We start from the raw sequence: 21,220 nt of genomic DNA on the forward strand, positions 1-21,220 counted from the left end.
TGTAATTCCCATGCAATGATGGGGACCAGGGAATTCAGAGATGTGCAAATAACTCCTGCTTCTCAAGACCTAATCTTGTGCCCATTTTGGAAATACAAATGTTTCCTTGATACCTATTTTTCACTCTTTATATTTCACCAAATGAATTGCTGTATACCCATTATACAATGAAAACCCATTGCAAGATACAGCTCCTTTATTGGCTCTGGGTACTTAGGGTTCATGATGAACATACAAACCCTATATATCACCGCAACCAGAAGAGTCCAGCAGATGCAATGGTATCTTGCTTTTGAAAAGTCTGTCATAGCTGGAAAAAGTTCTAGAAGAAAAAGTGGACAGGAATAGTTCTTTTTTCTCCTCAACTTCAATATTTGTTTTTATTATAGCTGTTACTTTGTATAGGAAAACCTTGAAGGATCTACACAAATGACCCCTTGCTGAATTAAAAATGTTGTCTACTTTTCAGAAATGTTTAGCTGTCCGGGATCCAGCCTCGGTTTCATACCCATTTCTGACACTAACTGGAAGGATATTGAAAGCACAAATAAATAGTAAAATTGGGGTATGTCCCTGTAAAATGACAAAATTGTGTTGTAAAATGTGGTTTTCTGATTCAAGTCTGCCTGTTCCTGCAAGCTGGGAAGATGGTGATTTTACCACCACAAACCCTTTGTTGATGCCATTTTCAGGGAAAAACACAAAAGCTTTCTTCTGCAGCCCTTTTTTCCCCATTTAAAAAAATAAAATAAAAAATAACTCTTTTTTGCCTAATTTCGTGGTCTTCTCCAGGGGAACCCACAAACTCTGGGTACCTCTAGAATCCCTAGAGTATTGGAAAAAAGGACACAAATTTGGCATGGGTAGCTCATGTGGACAAAACGTTATGAGGGCCACAAGCGCAAACTGCCCCAAATAGCCAAAAAAACAGACTGCACTTGTGGGGAAAAGGACTGGCAGCGAAGGGGTTAATATTATTTAATTTACTAAGCAGTTGCGGACTCCCTGAGGAGGCTTTGCTGTCCCCAGGGGTCCCTGGATCACAGGTTGTGACCCACTGATTTAGGGAGCTCTCAAAATAGTACTTTTTAGTCCCATTAACTCATGTGATGATGTACACCACTAGTACCCTCCTTCCGCAGATGGCATCCAATAACAGGAACCACAATACAAGTAGACAAGAAGAAACTTTATTCCTCTCCATTGTAGAAGCATCAGCAGAACTGCAGGTGCCAAAATGTTACGCCACTTGCGAAGCTTGAGCACAGTTATTCACGAAGATCATGGGAGGCCGGTTAACCTCAGTCATTGACCATTAGCAGCTGAGTGGAATATGTATCTTCTAGGCTTTTATGTTGCGAGGCAGCACCTTTTGAATCAGGGAAAAAAGATCTCCATCAGTAAGGATCAAGTTTTACTATTGCCATATCAAGGCCAATAATATCACATAACGTCATAAGGCTTGCATTCTCCCTCATCAAGTTTCCCATGTCTATCTCACTGTAATCTAGAATTTTAGTTCAGTTGAGGTTGTGTAGGACTACAATTTCTAAATACATACCCAGGCAACCTAATATTGCCTAATCTCCTCTAGCTCATCTATTAACCCCACCAAACATCTGCATGAACTTCACATATCCACCTTTCCCCAATAATGATCACACATAACTCCTATTACTTTAACCTACCACAAAGAAACTGGAGTGAATGCATAGAGTGGTTTGCTTGAGAAGACTAATCCCAATATTCAAGAACCACTGGATTAAACACTAAACCTAGTGTTCTAACGCAGTGTGCTGTCAGCCCGACATTAAGTACTTCAACGCCTCTTCAGGAGTAGCGAGTGCAATGTAAATGCAGATACAATAGAGTAAAATAAGAATCCCACATTTTGCTTAATCATTTGTATACCGTGGTGTCCCAGAAAGAGGGCTGTTTGCCAGCTTCGGATAAGCAACATTTGGAAGGTTGTATGCACTAGGGTAAGGCACGTGTTACTCACGTTTCACACCAGACTGTGACATCGAGATTTCCGCCTCACACGCGCCAATCTCCTGTAAAAGCAAGATTCAGGTCATTATTCTTGCAAGTGCACTCCTTCATTAGAAGTCAATGAGGGCAATAGAGCCTTGGGGGTGGAGAAGGGTCAGAAGAGAAGGTGCTTCAATGTCATTGAGACTTTATCCACAGCCTTTCAGATAGGAAATGGATGACTAGTAGGATGACATACTGTGGTGCTCCGCGGAAAAAACACCCCTAGCTGCCCTCCACCAAAGACTATAACCTATTTACCCCAACAATATATTTACATTAAGGATGGTTTGTCCATATAGAATGTTCACTACTATCATATGTAAGGTAGCTTCTGCCCATTTGACTTTAAGTTGCTTTTAACACAGTCATTGCAGTCATTAATTTGCAACTATATAGCACTATATTTAAAGGGTTGTGTTATGGTATGATGTAATAACTTGTAAAGCATTTCATGCCCTCCTGAAGCTGCCTCAAAGTCCAAGAACATTTGGGGCTGGCGCCTGAATGGATGTAACAGGGAGAGTGCAGAAGTGGTGGGTTGAAAATGAAGGTCCCAGACAAGGGTTAGGATTAGGAGAGCAGACGTGAGAGCTGAGCCATTTAAACAGAATGATGTTCAACAAAGTGCTCACACCTCACAAGACATTTGCCAACCCCGCACCAATTTAGGTGGTAGGCTACCAACACAGGCACAGTGAAAACCTTAAAACAAGCCCCTCACAGTCATGAGGGCTGTCTAACATATGGAGTAAATCCTAGAAGCCAATCAGCTGCTGTTACACTTCTGGTCAGCTGGTGATTGGTGCGTTTGCCATTGTCTGGAGCTTTAGGCTTCATGGCACAGCAGTGAAAATATGTGTCTATCACTATGAGGAGAACAAATCACAGCCACAGGAGAAATCGTCTGCAAGACTCTTATCTGTAAAACACATCAGGAAGCACAGGTGTTCACTGGCACTAATGGTAATTTGTAAACGTTTCACCTGGCAGTGATGTGCGAAAAATGTAAAAAATAATGACAAAAGGAATCATTTAAAAAAATACTGTAAGCCTTTAAAGAGCATGCTACATGGGAAAAGCTCCCAATAAGTGTGAAATGGTTGTACTTTTTAGTTGTTAGTGGAATAATAAATAATGCCACAGTTTGTGAATCTGTGATTTTTCAGAGATTGAAAAAAGTGTTACTTTCTTATCTGGGTATCTAAGCTTGTAGCTACAGCCTTGATTGTAATGTGATGTATGTGCTATTATAAAAAAGTAGTGCAAGGAACTTTACGCACACAACGCCTCAACAGGGGTAGTAAGCACAATAGTTCTGCAATTCAGTTTCAATACATTGAAATACATGTGTTAAAAAGGACATAGGCCCTCATTATGACCCTGGCGGTCTGAATACCGCCAGGGCCGTGGTGGCAGTCTCACTGCCGAGGGGCCGGCGGTGAAGACCGCCACATTATAAGTGTGGTGGTTTGGCCTGTGTCAGACCTCCGCATCCCCGCTGGTACCGCCAGAGCGGTTTGACAGCCGGGCCAGAGATCAAAATCTACGACCCGGCAGTCCACCCAATACTGCCAGTGGTATCACAAGTCCCCTTTCTGTCAGGGATTTTGTGGCGGTAGCACCGCCATGAAATTCCTGGCAGAAATGCTACTGGTGATAGTAATTTGCATTCCTGGTAGATGACTAACCCACCCCGGCCTACTCAAAAGCTCCCCCACCCCCCTTCCCTTAAAATATTCCCACCTCCCCAAACCACCAGTAACCCCCACCCCTCCGCTCCCAGTAGTGACCCCCCACCCCCTGCATACACGCACATACCCACAGACACGCACACCCTGACACGCACTCACACTCACTACACCCTTACACTCACGTGCATACACTCACAACACCCTTGCGCTCAAACACACACACACGCAACCCCCCCAAATCCATACACACATACACGCACACACACACAACACCCCCACTCACATACGCACTCACTACATTTACCCCATTGACACACATACACACTTCATCCCTCACCCCCTCTTTTCCTTAACGTACAGACGCAACCCCCACCCCTGTCTAAACCCATGCACACACACACCCTGACCCAGCATTCACATTCACCCACACACACCTCGCCATCACCACATTTACACACAGACACACATGCATGCACAAACACTCCCACTCCCTCCCCCCATTTCTGACACGCATGCACACACTTACACACATCCATTCACACTCCACACCCCCCTCCCCTTGCGGAGGACACTTACCTCGTCTGACGAGGTGCTCCTCCCTGAGGGGACGGAACCTGGCGCTCCCACCAGCAGCAGCAGCCCACCATTAGGGCACCGCCAGGCCGTATTACAGGTCGTAATATGGCTATCTTAGTCCTTTTGGCAGAGCCGGCGGTGGAACCACCTCTGCGCCTTTGACTACCAGCACGACTACTGGAGTATTTCCACCCAAATTGTGGTGCAAATCCTTCAGTAATCGTAATATAGTGGTCTTCTGGCGCCCGTGGCTTCGGCGGTCTTAGGAAAATACTGCCAAAGTCATAATTAGGGCCATAGTCCTGAATATAACAAATACGTATCGTTCAGTAGACAAAGTGGACACAACGGACAGAATGCTGTAAAAATGACACACGTAGTGTACAGGTAGTAAGGATACAGTAGTGTCACATAATACTAAGATAGTATATGGTTTAAAAAACACACAGTAGTTACTGGCCGTAATCTTTTGAATTATACTAAATTGAACTAAAGTGCTGGATGGTTGGGTGTAGACGATGTAAAACACATAATAGAAAAAAGATGAGTGATAACTAAGAGGATGATTTTTATAACCAAACTTGAAGCCCACGATTTATAAAGTATAGAGTAACACTGGTGGTGGGCGGTCTGTACAACAATAAACAGAAGAGAGACAGGGCGATTGAGAGTGAACGGACTCAATAGAGCACAAAGGGAAGCAAGGAAAGAAGACAGCCAACAGTGGGTCCGGTGTAAGGCAGGGGCTGTCGATTTTCCCGAGGCTGTATTTTAAAATCGCTGACCTTTCACACTTTTGCAGGTTAGACAAATAAACAAGGGACCATGCTCCTTGTCATGTGAGTGACACCGGTGGATGAAGTGACATGTTAATGCATTTGTTTCCTGCTAACAGTGTGCTGCAATATAAAGCGGGAAGAAATCACATGGTGACTCTAACTAGGGTACCCGTGTAGATGGCATTTCAAGGAAGCGGCATCGTTGCATACAGTTACAGCCCACACAGATTGCTGGCAGCCTTCTGGTTGAATACAGATCCATGCCTTTAAAAGTTACAATTAAAAAAAGCCACCAGCCAAGTATGATTTCCTGAAATGCATGCCAACAATAGTCAAATTACCGTCGAAAATTCCCATTTTATTTTCATTTTAGATCTGTAGTAGTATGTAGGCCTTGTCAGAGATCTATGCAGAACACCTCGAAGTGAACAAAAAACTCCTTCACGCTACGTGGAGTTCCGCGAAGTGGCAGTTTGTGTTAAATTGCGCCGTTTGCACTGATTTTTAGCACCGGATTTTTGTCCCGTGCTGTAAAATCAGCGTAAATGGCATCATGCGCAGCTCAAGAGGGCGCTGCTTCTTTTCTGCCGCTCGACTAGATTTTCTACTTGAGCTGTAGCTTCCTCAACACGAATGGAAGGTTTCCCCGTGTGAGCGGTAGGGACCATCCGAGACAGCCCGCATTGAGAAATTTCGCCGGGAGATTGTCTGGAGTAAGATTTTCCTTGCTCGTGCCCGCAAACGTAACGTTGCAGAGTTTTTCAGAACACCACACTTTAAGCAGAGACCAGAGTGGGAAGAAATCCACAAACTCTGCGAGCAGAGTGTAGGTCACCACCCACTCTTAGTAGTATGTAAAACAGTGTATTACAGTGTATTATACGGGTACCAGGTTACATATTCCTAAATGGGGTTTTGAATAGGGCCTGAAGATTTCCAGATCAAGGTTTGTGAATTTCATTTTGGAATACTGAAAAATGGCTTCTCTGAGCAGGTCTCCATTTATGTTTTATTGAATGCCCCTCATACTTTGCTTGACTTATTGTAATGGAATGAAGCCAGAAGAGGAGTTTTAGCCAAAGAGATGACACTGGTAATGTTGCCTTTTCACGATTAATTATTGTTGTTTACATTTGTTGAATGCAGTGTGTGGTAAGTGAACAAAATAGTGCTCACAATGAGAATCGAAAGTCTTAGCATCACATCTCACCACTTTTAGAACTGAAAATGCACCTACTCTGTTAGGAAGCTGATAGCTCCATTGTGTTTCCTTGTACAATATCTTAGTGTCATGATGTCTTGGGGAGCAGGTTTCGATGCTTTATAAATGTCCACACACCCACTTGATATCAGGTATTGCTGGTCATCTTAAAATCACTGGCATTGGAACTTCTTATTTATTACTTTGTTTACTTTATTTAGGCATTTAGTGCCATTTATCATAGTACAGTAACTTTAGAATGCTAGCAGGAGCGGCTCGCGGGGTGGCATAGGGTCGCAGGTGGTGCGGGGGCATGGGGCAAATTTCTAAAACAAAATAAAAACAAAAAATCACTCACCTGCCCCACTCACATACTGCAGTGGTCCTCTCCTGTCGCTGCAGACAGGCACAGGCTCCCAGCCTCCCCTGCGCCTAATCCTGACGCTGCTCAGAGCAGACTGGGACCCTGTGCATGCTCTTGCCAACTGTGTTGCTGGGTTGGAGAGAGCCTACTGGGCATGTATGTTTGACTAAACACACATGCGCAGTGAGGGGAGCACACAGTGCACTCCCCTCATCTCGTCATCCCCAATGCCCCGCCCCTTTAACAAACGAAAAGATAATAAACATGGTTTATTATCTTTTCGTTTGTTAAAGGCGATTTGCAGCAGCCACTGCTGGCGGGGGGTGGGGGTGCCACGCCCTAACGGAGGAGCCATGCCTGAGTGCTAGCACAGACCGGAAAAACAGAACAGGAGAATATAAAGACTAAAAGGTTATTAACCAGACCACTAGACTCCACTCTGGTGGGCTGGTCTTGCCTTCCAGAATTCTTAAGTTGTTACCCCTGTGAAAGCCTTAGGTATACACCTTCATAAAATGTTTGGGATTTAGCTGATTCCAGAATCAGAGATATAGCAGTGGGTGGCATAACACACCGATGCCCCCCCAACCGCAGAATGTGGTGAGAGGCCTGTGAGACTCTCGTATCTGTCATAAATTCATAGGCCGAAGACTAAGTGGAGAAGGGAGATCAGGGGCCTGTGTTGGGCTCCTGATCGGTAGTTAGATTTGCGCTCTCAGGGATATCCCCTGATGGTTGATGAAAGATGTTGGGAACTAGACGTGACATTGCTGACCATTAATTTCTGGTGAGGGTGCAGTACTGAGCCAGATTTTGTAAACATGATGGGCATTTATTCCAGCAGGCCGTGTGTATGGTGCACATACTTATCTTTTAAATTTCTATATTTGCATTTTGAATATTGTCTGTGATTATATATAGATGTGCAGGTAGATTCTCAGTTATATTAGACATGTGCCTGTTTCTGATAAATAATTTGTCTCTCATCTCTCAAAGTATATAAAAACTTGTTGTCTTATTCCTCACTCAAGCACTAACACTCAGTTGATCTTTGTTGGTTCTTCCATTGTTTTCGCTGCACCCTTAGGTAATTTGTCTCAACTCTGTTCCTTTCAATAAGGTTTTGGGTGGTCATAGTTACTGAGGCACGTTGACCTGTAGCCCCAGTAGGGGATCAATCCACTCACTTCAAGGGTGTCTTAGTATCATCCTTTTCAGCAAGACTCAGGAGAACCCCCTTCCATTCTATTATTCAAAGCTGTCCACCCTCCTGCCTATTGTTCTTGATCTATACCTTTCCTTTGGCCTCCACTCACTTAGAGTGTTCTGTTTGCCAGTTGCAGTTGGATGTTCGAGGTTTGCTTTCACTTTTCCATGATACTGGTAACTGCCTCTTGGTCAGTAGAAGGACCAAGCCTGGAAATCTACATGCCAGAATACATCTAATGGCCCTCCCTAATAAACATGGCAAACCTCTTTTGGAATTTCTTTCCACCCTGGCGTCTGCAATCCTTTCTTTCCTATATTAATTTATAGTTGGACTTCACTTCACTAAAATGTATGTAGCAGGTCATCTTCTATAACTTGGCATCTTGGGCATGCGCTTGATGATGAGGAACATATCTTGTGGAAACAGATGGGTGTCAAATAAGTGCGGTGTAAGGTGCCGTATGACTTTTAATCAAGCTTTCCTGGACATCGCTTTTGGGTACTCCAGTACTTTTTACTGCTCCACATCTGTCAAGTCTAGTACCACGTGCTTGGATCATCTCACCCATAGAGTAAGCAACTCTGCCTTGATCATGTCCAGCAACACCTGGTATAATTGTGTTACTGCTCTTCTTCCATTTCCTAATCGCAGCACGGCAGAAGCTTTGACAGCTCAAGTTCAGTATTCTGCATCTCTTCGAATAAGGCTACCGATGCAGTGAAAGCATGGAACGGCCCCTCCAGAATGACCATTTCAATCTGAGGATCTATAACATTTGCAGTCTTTTATCATTCACTAGATCTCCAATGTCTGTGTGTCGCCACCTGTCCTAACATCTATGTCTATTCTCCTGCCCATCTTCACGAAGTCCACCAGGGTACAGAGTGGTAAGTGAGGGGGGTTATGCCACCTTTGTATTTGTGTGCCTAAGGGCTCTTATCCTAGAGTTCCTGGCTACTTCCAGTAATGCAAGTCATTTTTCATGTTTATGTGTAGGTGCAAATAGTTGTGTGACCAACAAGGCATAAGGTGATATCCCAGTAATTTTGTTAGACTCCAGCAAGTCATGTAAAGATAGCCCTGTGGCTATCCATTGGCACAGTGCCACCAAATAGTTCTGATCCTTGTCTGGCTACTAAGACCTCCCTCTGAGATAGGGAGTTGTAAATCAATCAAAGATGTTTGTGTCTACGCTTGTGCCTACGTAAATTCGCTGGCATACTGTTAAGCTTCCCAAAAAGACCTGTGGAGAATCCAGATACAAGTAGAGAGTTTTCTGAACTGGTTTGATAAGGTTGTGCTTATGTAAATAGAGGCATATCTTCACAGATTCATTTTAGGGGTGGGCATACCTGGCATAATTCTCTCTAATGTAATTATTTGTAATTACAGCAAAATTAATTGTAATGATGCATAGTTAAGTGAGAGGCATGATGCAGCATTTAGGGCTATTTTCTTAGCACACAATGCGCCCTTGCCTCCACAATGGGTCTGAAGATGTATTTTGCACTAAGAGAATAGCACTAAGTGCTACAAGACATAAACAGCAGTAGCCAGCAGCCACTCTCTCTCTCTTAGTTCCTTTGCTTATGCAGTTGGATCTTTGCTCCAAATAACTCTTAATTACTCAAGCTGGTGTAATTGCATAATTTTACATCACAAGAGTAATGCATAATTACTCCACGTACTCTAGCATAATTAAACTTTTCTCCCAGGACTCCTTAATTTTAAAATCTCTAAAGTCAAATTCTTTGGCAGACCTGTGTAAATTACGTTGCAATAGTTATGGCAATAATTGTCACTCATATTATCTGTAAAATAGCACATAATAATACTTTGTTATAAAGTGAAAGTGTATATGCACTGCTTTTGTAAGTGAGGCACGGGTCCACATTTTCACCTGAAGATAAGAGATTCTCTGAGGTTTTTGTCCGATTCCTAACACACTTCCCCACATAAGCAAAAATCGATAGGATGGTTGTTACCACAGTAGTTTTGGGAAATACGAGAATAACTTTATTGTTATCCAATCGGAAAAGTTGGAGCAACCATAATATATAGAAGACATCAGTTCTCAATCCTGCATGTACTGAGGAATGGTCTTTATTCCATGAGAAGGGGCCAACAAAGTGCGGTCTCTGCTGGTAGATCTATTTCATAGGGTGCGGTCTCTAATCAGTTAATTAACAGATTCTAGGGTGGTAAAGTTATGCCATGAGCACCCATTCATCTCAAGCTCTAGATACAGTTCATTCCAGCCCAATGGTCCTCAAAGTCATAAAAGTTTGATGTCCTGATCCAAGCATCCTGGGAAATGTAAACAGCTCTGAAATGGCAGAAGACCCTTAATAACAGCTTAAAGATACCTTGCATGGGAGGTGAGATTACCCTGGTAGCTTCAATACCAGGCCATGGTTCTGAGGCTAGGTTAATCAATTATGAGAAGCTCACCGCCCATTTACTCATGTTGTTGATCTCTGGACTTATAGAGGTCTCAAGCATACATCAGTGCCCTGCTGGTCCTTTCCACAGCTCTATCACTTACCCGGCAGGTGGTGACTTGGTCCCAGGGCTTTAGCAGGACCTGCTTTACCACTGTGCCATAAGTTGAAAGGAAGCCGTTGCACTATGGGGGAAACATAAAGAGGTAGAATCAAACTTTAGTAGAGAGACGAATGGAGGAGCCTTTAAACATAAGAAGCACAAAAGGAATGTAAAATTGCAGAGCAAAACAGGGAGAGATTCAATGATTAAGTCTAACTACACACTACAGATAAAATGGATATCAGTTGGACCTCACTTCACGAGTTTCCTGGCCGAGTATGTTCATTGTAGTACGCACGCATTCCGAGTCCCACAGTCTGACCACAAATCACTGTCTGAGTCACATATTCTCCCTCCCTCTCTCCCTCTCTCTCTCTCTCTCACACACACTGTCTCTCTCTCTCTCTCTCTCTCATCTCAGAGCCCCTTTACCTGACCACACACCCTAATATCAGCACCCTTTATTCCATCCTAGAGATACCCACCTCAGAGCTTCCCAATTTGGCTACACAACATGTATCAGAGACCCTTATACTGACACCCACACACCTTTGCCAATCTCCCATACCCTGAGCATATACCCCAGACTAAGATCTCCCAATCCTGACTACAGTCTCTCTATCCTCAGAAGTTCCTTAACCAGGCCCACTCTGCCCATTTTTGGGTTCCGTCTTCTGAGCGAGCCCCTTATTCAAACTGCACTCCCTGGGCTCGATGTGCCTCACCCTGACCAAGTCTCCAGCTCATTAGTACTAGTCTCCAAAATATTTATCGGTGTTCAGACATTTTATTTCCCACTTTTAGGTTCTTGTAGACACAAAAGTACTGTGGTATCCAACGACTATGGCAGACATTGCCTATGGACACATTTTCTTAGTGTACCAAAATATCTGACTTTGTAAATTTTCACTAAACTCCTATCTGATCCACATAAAAATCAATTAATTTTCCTCATATTTCTGATGAAGCCTGTGCTAATGCTAATACAAGAGCCAAAACCCACTGACAATATTATGCACAGACTTCTTTTATATAAATATTTTTATTAGCATTTGCAACACAAAACACACAATACATGTGGGCCAGTCAACAAGCCCCCCCCCACTCTCTCCACCTCCCAACATAAACTTTGTCCAGACAGGCAGCGTAAAATTGCAAATGATAAGATCTGGTATGGACATGGAACTCCAGGGAACCGCATGGCTCTTCATTCCTCTAGAAATTCCAGACTCTCTCAAATTTGAGGGAGAAGCCTCAGGCTTTGTATACCAGCTCCTCCGCCCTCATACACTAGTCAAAGTTTTATTCTCACTCCCGCACCTTGGGCATAGAGGGGCTGCCCTATTGTTTGATTAGGTCCTGTCGGGCAACTACCAGGACTATGTTGCAGAAGAGCAGTGTGTATCGTTCCATTGTTTGCTAGCCTCATATACCAAATTTGACCAACTGGGGCATGAGGTGTAACTGTGTCACCCGCCATTTTACCTAAATCCCTATCCCCCTGTGTCTGAGTGAGTCTAGGGGGAGGAAACTTTGAGCTAGGAGTGAGTTAGGAGTGTTGTGTAGACTAGTGAAATGGCATGGTTGTGCAAAGGAGAGACCAGTAACCTATACTCAGGGGGTGATTCCTCCAGTTGGTCCTCCAGTGGGGGTTACGCTTCTTAAGGATGTGCAGCATCTGCAGGTATTTCAGGAACTGACTACTCATCAGATCATATTCAGACTGAAGCTCTGTGAAGTGATTAAACTGTCCTTCCTTCCAGACATCCCTCAACTCTGAGATACCCAGCATGTCCCATTTTTGTAGCCCTCAATCTCTTGAAGGTCCTTTAGGGCCTCTGACTCCCACAACGGATGTCATCATCATTATCTTCCCTTGCCAGCCTGTGACTCGCACCTTCTCCTCCAGATATCCACCACAATACCATGATTACTGCTTGTAATAAGATCCCTTATGTCTTCCCTACCCAGTACAGGTGACAGAGATAGCCCACCAGGTCTAAGGCCCTTCTATCTGCCAGAAGGGATGGCTTGTGCCGTTAAAAAAAAACGAATTATTCCCCACCATCAGCTGTGCCACCTAGTAGTACAGCCACATGATCGGCAGCGCTATGCCCCCCGCCCATGTCTTCATTATCATCCTCACTAGGGCAATCCGTGGGACCCTCGCACCCAGATTGTTTCTTCGAGTGACCTCATCCACGTGCCAGAAAAACCTATACAGAACAGCATAAAATTTATTTTAGAGGACATAGAGGAATTTGGTCAGGTACATAATTTTGTATAATGTTGCTTTGCCCAGCCGTGGCAATGGAAGACTCTGCCAATGGCTTATGTCCTGCCTATATGCCTCCAGGATTCTTCCCAAGTTCTCCTGGAAGAACTTTTCCTGATCAGTCATTACATAAATACCTGGTTACTTGAAACCAGCTGACTCTCAGTGGACCAGAATGTGTCCGTGATGTGGAGGCACCTATCTGTCAGGGGATAAGCCACCAATTTTCTCCAGTTGATCTGAAGCATCATGAATGCTCTAAAGACTCGCAGTGTCTCTCTCTTATCTGGGAGGGACTGGCCCAGATCAGCCAGATAAAGAGGGATGCCATCTGGGTACAGAGAGATTGCATCCTCCCAATCTGGGTCCCAGCACAGGCTCCGAATTTGGGCATTTCTAAATATCCATATCTAAGTGGCTCAAGGGCCACTGCAAAAAGTAGTGGGACATCCCTGCCACATGCCCCTTTCTATCCATATTTTCTCCAAAAGTGTGCCATTCGCACCATTGCCCCGGGGTCCCAGTAGAGCAGTGTGACCCACTCTATAAAAATTCCTTCCAAAGCCCATTTTCTCTAGCACCGCCATTAGGTAGGGCAATTTCACTGAATCAAGTGCTTTTTCTGCATCTAGCGATAAAATCACCACTGGTTCCTCAATTCTCTCTCTCTGCAGGCCAAGCAACGGATTAGGCACCTGAGGTTGTGTCACGTCACTGTATGTGGCATGTAGCACAACTGGTCCACTGTCACCATAGATTCTATTACCTGAAGCATGTGACTCGAAAGAACCCCAGGCAACACCCTCACTTCCATATTTAGCAGCAAGATGGACTGATAGGATGTGCAGTCCTACTGGATTTCCCTGCATTGTATATGGGTTTCCTTCTTGCCTGGCACTCCTGAGCAATTCCCAGGTTGGGGTACAATCTGAGCATGGAGGCACCTAAAAAAATCAGGCAAAAAGCTGTTAAGACCCAGTGCTTCCCACTCTTTAAGAGAGTCAGGGCCTCTGCTTTCGCAGAGTCTGATATCTCAGCCTCCATTGTTTTTCAAGCCACTAATAAACTACATTTATTATTGTTTTGTAGTAAAAGGGCGGGCCATGGGTTATGATGGGAATCAGTGTGCATGTATGTTTGGCCGGCCGTCTTGAGCCAGCCAAACATACATGTGCACTGGGCTTTCTCCAGCCCAGCAACACAATTGCTGGGCTGGGGAGAGCAGGCACAGGTTTTCAGTCTGCTTGGGAGCACCCTGGCTGGGCCCTCCCAGCCAGTCCAAATGCTGCTGTCAGCAGTGTTCGGATTGGCTGCAGGACAGGCTCGGAGCCTGTGCCTGTAGTGGAGGAGAGGAGTGGCGGCAGCAGCGGCAAGGCAGTTAAGTAATTTTTTTAATTATTTTTGTAATTAATTTCTCCCGCCTGAATACCCCTGCCCCATTCGACACTCCTCCCCAACAAAGCCCTGCGAGCCGCTTCTGGTAGCTCCTGCGAGCCGCATGAGGCATGCATGCAGTACACATCCCGCAAATGTGCTGTTATCTTCCAGGCTGTGCTTCTCGCCATACCGCCATCCCTCCATCTCAGCCTGCGTATCTATTTCTGTCCTGCCCTTGTTTTGCGGATAGCGAGCCCTAGCTTCCTGCCATATAAGGTGTCTGTAGTCCTCTTAGTTCTTCTCTATCTTATTTGTCAATTCCGGTGTTGGCAAAGTTATGTACTCTGCCTCCATTCGCACTGTTTCATATCTAAATCCCAACACTCCTGCTCTCTCCACTTTTCTTCCCCCAAAGTGTGGGAGATCAGTTGCCTTCAGATTAACCTCTTATATGCTTTCTTACATATGGCTATAGATGCTATAGTGTGACTACCAGATTAAATGGGAGGGTATTGTCTATGAAGTAACAACATTGTTCCATAGAGCAGTCAGGAATGCTATCAGAGCACTAAAGAGAAATCTGTAACTTAGGTTTCATATTTCCTTCCAGCACCCATACTGGCTTACAGCGATGTTCAGACTTCTTTAGTTAATTACAGATTTTCTAATTCACGTTTGTAGTTGTTTTCTTGAGTTTTATTTTTATATAACATACATCTGTGAATTTATATTTAAATTTGAATTTATGTAGACCCTATCAGTTCTACTCCTGAAAAGGTAAAGAAGCAAATGTAGCAGATTTAATTCATAAATAGCTTGGCTTTTCAAGTTATTCAGAGGTAATATGTTTTGAATGTGTGAAATGTTTTCACAAAACATATTTCTTTCGTGAAAAGGTGTTGGATGGCTAATGAAATTACAACATTCTCAATAGGAACATTTAACATTGATGTGATCTATCTGGCCTGAGGTTTATGGGATTATCATTTACTCTTGGAAAACTCTCCTCAAAAGGTGACATTTCAAGTCATAAAGGCATGGGGCATATGGACATCATGACTGGCACTTTGCATGTATGAGGAATAATTCCCACATTGATTCGTCAACTCTTCACTCGCCATCAACAAGTAAATTTTCTCTTGAAATACTAAAAGGGAACATAATTGCAGCAGCCCTTACCGTAGTCGAATTACCAAAGTGTTCCATGCAGAAACCTGCCAGCAGTTGCCCAGTGGCTTTATTTTGCAATTTGTCAGTAAGCAGAGGTTTCACAAAGCTGATGAATGCTTGGCAAAAGATACAGGTCGGACCAACCCTTGGCGCCGGGAGTTGGGGACCTGGGACAGGAGACACAAGGACCATTCCAAGTGATAATCTTGTTAACAAAGCTGCCTACAAGGTGGGTATCCTCATTGTGAGTTGCCTCATGAGTATCTCATTAAATACTCTCTTTTCGATACATATCCATATCTGTCTATCTATGCTTGTATCTAGATAACTAAAGATGGTGGCCCGTATTAATACTTTTTGACGCTAAACTGCGCTAACGCAGTTTAGCGTCAAAAAATTTTGCGCCGGCTAACGCCATTCTGAAGCGCCATGCGGGCGCCGTATTTATTGAATGGCGTTAGCCGGCGCAAGCAGACCGGCGCTGCCTGGTGTGCGTGGAAAAAAACCACGTACACCAGGCAGCGCCGGCGTAGGGAAAAATGGCGTTAGGGCGTCTTAAAAATGGCGCAAGTCAGGTTGACGCAAAAAAATCGTCTTAACCCGATTTGCGCCATTTTAAACGACGCCCAGACGCCATTTACATGACTCCTGTCTTAGTAAAGACAGGAGTCATGCCCCCTTGCCCAATGGCCATGCCCAGGGGACTTCTGTCCCCTGGGCATGGTCATTGGGCATTGTGGCATGTAGGGGGGCACAAATCAGGCCCCCCTATGCCAAAAAAAAAATATAAAAAAAAAAAATTATACTTACCTGAACTTACCTGAATGTCCCTGGGGTGGGTCCCTCCATCCTTGGGTGTCCTCCTGGGGTGGGCAAGGATGGCAGGGGGTGTCCCTGGGGGCATGGGAGGGCAGCTGTGGGCTCATTTTGAGCCCACAGGTCCCTTAACGCCTGCCCTGACCCAGGCGTTAAAAAGTGGCGCAAATGCGGGGTTTTCGGCCCCGCCAACTCCCGGGCGTGATTTTTGCCCGGGAGTATAAATACGACGCATTTGCGTCGCCGTCATTTTTTTAGACAGGAACGCCTTCCTTGCATCTCATTAACGCAAGGAAGGCGTTCACGCAAAAAAATGACGCTATTTGCCCATACTTTGGCGCTAGACGCGTCTAACGCCAAAGTATAAATATGGCGTTCGTTTTGCGCCGAATTTGCGTCGAAAAAAACGACGCACATTCGGCGCAAACGGAGTATAAATATGCCCCGGTGTGTGTGTGTGTATATATATATATATATATATATATATATATATATATATATATATATATATATATAAAATATATGTGTGTGCGTGTGTCTGTCTGTCTGTTTATGCCTGTCTTACTATGGCTAGCTACCTAGCAATATATAGAAAGATATCTACATAATTATGTACCAAAACACTCTAAGTAACTATCAACTGACAGAAAGATGGATATATTCGTATCTAAGGATAGATAGATAGATAGATAGATAGATAGATAGATAGATAGATAGATAGATAGATAGATAGATAGATAGATAGATAGATAGATAGATAGATAGATAGAAGTCATCCAGTGGTGTTGGCTAATGCATCCAATTCTATCTGAAGGAGAACATCTCAAGGAGAAAGTTAGCAGTTATGTAGACCCTACAAAAAGAAATCTGTAATATCGAAAATGTGTTCTTTCTGGCACCACTGTGTTCATCTCCACACATTCTGACTGTCCCATTAACAATAACACTCCAATATATGAGTAGTATAGTTTCGTTGACTACTTGAATGTCAATCCAGCTGGAACTCTTTCCTCTAATGGCTCTTTCATCTTTAAAAAGTACATTAACCAAAATCCTTTGATACCTTCAAGGATTTAAATTTTGGCATATCATTGGCAAACTATTATTTTGGACAATAGTCACAAATCTCCACATCTTCAAAATGAGTGCTATTTTTTTTATTTCAGAAATAGTTAGGAGTATTTTAAATATAAAAGCTTCATGAAACATTGTGAGTAAACATTGGTGAGGAGAGGCACTGAATAGTATAGCTTTTTAGAGAGCACTGAAGGCACTCGATGAAAGAGCCTTAGATTTGATCATTTTAGAAAAGAAACCATCTAAGAAGGCAAGGAAAGGTTCTCAGTGTTTTAAGGGTAGGAAGGATCCTGTTAAGGCATATAGTGGTGTGGAGTTTGAGGTGGCAGAGTAGACCAGGTAAAAGGAAGGCAATGAAGAAGGCAGATTCAGTGTTTCTGATAGTCGTGATCTTATTATGGATTGTTATTTGTGGTTAAGGTGGTCTGTGGAGGAAGATCAATGGTTGGGATGGGGGTGCGAGGAGTGAGTTCACTGTGTGGGACAAATACTTTATGAGGATCTAAAGAGATATAATAAGGTATTGATAGCACCTTGGCCTCATTAAGGGCAGCATTCATGGTGTCAAGTGCAGATTTGTACAATTCAGGATTATCACTAGTGAATGATTTTCTCCATAGCAGGTGCACATCATGGTACTGAGCAGCAAAATATTGGGAGACATCAATTGTGATGAGGTGGATCAGGTGAAAATGAGAAGTGGCTGTGGATATTGAAGGTGGAATGTAGTGCGCTTTCTGAATTTTGTTTAGTGTTTTGATCCACCTAGAAACAAAGCGTTGTCAGCCATAGACTCCTTTTTCAGAAGAACATATGAGTTGAGGTTACTACTTCTATAGCCATTCACAGGTTCCAACTTGCTGAGGAGTCACTGGACACCAGAAAATAATGAGATCAGCAGATGTTAACTGGAGAATCAGTCTTGCAAGAACGAGGACCATCTCCAGAAGAAGCAACTAGTTCTTGATATCATTAGAACATCTTCTTCCTAGAGCAGGCATTGAACTCCAGCACCTATAGTGTTCATTCAGAGGCTCAATAGGATAACCGTCCTCTAGGGGCAGAGTTTACAAAGATTATAGGTGGGCCAAGGTGATAATCAGAGATCCCTATCAGATTGTCAACTCCCAGAAGAAGGGATCCGAGATCACTCTACCAACCAAAGATCCCTATTAAATAACTCCCACACAGAATCAGAGATCAGACATCATCTGGGTTGCCCCAGATTCATAAGAAAACACTCTTCAACTTCCAAGAGAAGGAAATGGAGACTATGGAGACATTAGAGATGTTAATGCAAGTACCTACAACATAAACAGCAAGGGGGAAAGCCAGTTCTACTAGATCTAAGGGAACTCTGCCCTCCAGAACAGGCTTAATATTACAGGCTGACAGTGATAGACTCATAAGAACGCCCAATCCCAGGGACAGGAAGCAGATGCTAGTGTGGTAGCAAAAGGTCCATGAGAAAATGTTCTCCCTGTAGTAAATGGACAATCTCAGGATTCCAGTCTTCATAGGTGACGTGCAAGATGATGTGATAATATCAGAGCCCAAGGGTTGTGACTTATCACCTCAAGGTCTAGGTTATCATAGCACCTTGGAAGTGCAGGAGGCACCCCACCCCATCGCTTTACCCTCACTTTCCTCCAACTCTTGGCCCTCACACAACTGAATCTGTGTGCAGACGTCTTTTGGGCTACCCCAATTCTTCACAGCTGCTACTAGATCATCCTTGTTTTTCTCCTTCATTGTTGTGCAGATTTTCATGATACTGTCATCCACCTTATCGCACATAGAATCAACAGCTCCTTTGATGGTGTCCTATAAAAATATAGGATGTGTTAAACACACAAATAAAATGTAATGTGGAGAGTCTAAAATACTTTCTACAAGGTAAAGAGTGAAAGAGAGAAACATACAATGAGTGATCAGAACTCGTCAATACCACATAACATGCCATTCCATCAGTGATTCCCACCACCATTGTTTTTTTGTTACGGATCTCGCTATATGACTTCTCATTGTGACCTTAAAAATATTTTTTTTAGACCCTGCTTAAAATTATGCAAAGTTTGGTACATATATTAGGCTGCATTACTTTGGACATTTTGTAAGTGCTTTGCTTTTTCAACAGAGAAGAGAAAAAGGTAGGTAATAGGTATTTGTCTGTGTTTATATCAGACAGCTCATCATAAACTCCGGTTGGACTATGAGAGCATATTTAACTTTCTGAATTGTTGTGATTGGTGGCCAAAGGTAACATGTAATTTCTAGAGATCCAGGGCATTAGCCTGGAAGGATAAAATTATTCTTCGTTTGTTCTAGCAATTACTTTCCAGGGATCAGCTAATAATCCACTTAACCATGAAATTATGAAAAACAAACTTCAACTTTAAACATGGCTCATAGACCATCTTTGAGTTCTGGAATAACTTTCCCCTTTCATTCTGCTTGCCCCTCCACCTCACTCACCAAAAGTTCTGTGTAGTTACTCGGCCTCGAGTAGAATGGAGTAGAAAGGGGGTGCCCCTGGTCACTCGCTACAGAGATAAGGGTATTAGGGATGGATTGGTGTACCTGATGAGCAACACCAATGAGAGGCTTGTAAAAGTGGAAAGGTATGCTTTAGTCTAGACCTCAAGCCCAGATATTTCTGATGCCAAGGTTAGGTCACTCACGTCATCAAGTTTTCCCCCGACATAATTCTTCAGGTTTGTCACAATCTGGGTGCAGCCTGAGCATTTCACAGCAGTTTTCTCTTTTCTCTTGTTTTTCTTGTTCTTCTTTCCTTTCTTGTCTTGCTTCCCTTTATTGTTCTTCTTCTTCTTTTTCCTCTTCTCCTCCTCGGTTGCATCTTCAGGACCGCCATGTGGAGAGGCCTCGAGCTGTAGAAGAAAGAAGACTACAAATCACTGAGACATGGACCTCGATTTAGTAGGGGTTTCTCAGGTACTTGTGCTGTGCTGCACAATCTTCTGCGGTGTAGCAGGCATTCTTAATTGTAAGTTGATCTAATAGTTTGCATCACATTTCATCACTTTCTGCCACTTTGCTCCACACACAACACATTAGTAGATAACTCAATTAGAGAAGTCAAAGGATGGGCTAAAAATAAGGAACTAGTGTGAAGGGCGTACATGCAATACAGTAGGCGTTCAAACACTCCCAATGACCTGCCATGCATTTTTTATTAACTTCTACAATGTGTACTTGATGAACTGGCTGTGTAACACACATACACAATTTCCAACCTTGCCAGCCCAGAAGAACTTGCAGTAGGGCCCTTTTACCAGGACCCTGCCTTTTGCAGTCTGACCTGGTTGTAACGAATGATGCAGGCATATACTTTTTTTTCTGCCAGGGATGGTCTAATTCAATCCACCCTAAGATATCTTCAGCACTTATTGGCCTTCTCTCTGATCCCCTTTATGTATAGAGAGTGGTGAAGAGCATGTACCTCTCTAAAGAGATTCACCCAGATCAATTGTACACAATGGGCCTGATTTACAAAGCAGTTTTGGTCATAAACATATGTAGCTGAAAATTGCTGAATTTGGGCCTGCTAGATAACAGAAAGAACGTGTAAATCCATTTATTCTTCGGTAATTAACAATAACCAATAACACTTGTTTAATTACTAACCTTGAGTCTGGTGCACTATACTGCCCAGTGTAAATCACTTCAATGCCTCATCAGGAGAGTGAGCACTAACTAACTGCAATTACAAGCACAACTGTACATTATAATTACATCCAATTACACTTCTCTGTGAGGGGTGGAAAGTGGTTGTTACAAGGCACAGTTCAACTTTTTGGACGCCCAATACTCAAAGTTTGAAAGCATTCTAAAAGTTTTTTCGAGCCCCTTTCTCACTTAAAAAAATGGTCAGAGATTGCCTACGTCCCATTTCAGGGTAGGAAGGGGCAAAGCACCCTCAAGTTTCATGGTGATGTAGGGAAGGGTTTTCTACACTGGGAAAAATAGTTTACATCTAAGATAAAACAAAGCAAGAAAATCAACACTTGCACATAGATGCTGGGACCTGTGGGAATCAGCGGCGGTCGCCGCAAATCTCAAGGGGAGGGGTGGGGGGGGAGGGTACG

The 21,220-nt window shown here is 43.5% G+C and overlaps 1 protein-coding gene across 1 annotated transcript in view; it reads right to left on the minus strand.

Annotated features, from left to right (window-relative positions):
* Nucleotides 1-1,203: 1,203 nt before the first annotated feature.
* Nucleotides 1,204-21,220, minus strand: part of LOC138265134 (uncharacterized) — a 40,247-nt gene continuing 20,230 nt past the window's right edge. The window contains exons 5-10 of the mRNA XM_069212676.1: nt 19,796-20,002; nt 18,752-18,938; nt 15,231-15,388; nt 10,401-10,481; nt 2,003-2,054; nt 1,204-1,369 (exon numbers count right to left, since the gene is read on the minus strand). Coding sequence (XP_069068777.1) covers nt 1,302-1,369; nt 2,003-2,054; nt 10,401-10,481; nt 15,231-15,388; nt 18,752-18,938; nt 19,796-20,002 — 753 coding nt within the window. The 3' untranslated portion in view covers nt 1,204-1,301. The remainder of the gene's footprint in view (nt 1,370-2,002; nt 2,055-10,400; nt 10,482-15,230; nt 15,389-18,751; nt 18,939-19,795; nt 20,003-21,220) is intronic.

This window comes from Pleurodeles waltl, chromosome 11, assembly GCF_031143425.1.
Source record: "Pleurodeles waltl isolate 20211129_DDA chromosome 11, aPleWal1.hap1.20221129, whole genome shotgun sequence".
Taxonomy (NCBI): Eukaryota; Metazoa; Chordata; class Amphibia; order Caudata; family Salamandridae; genus Pleurodeles; species Pleurodeles waltl.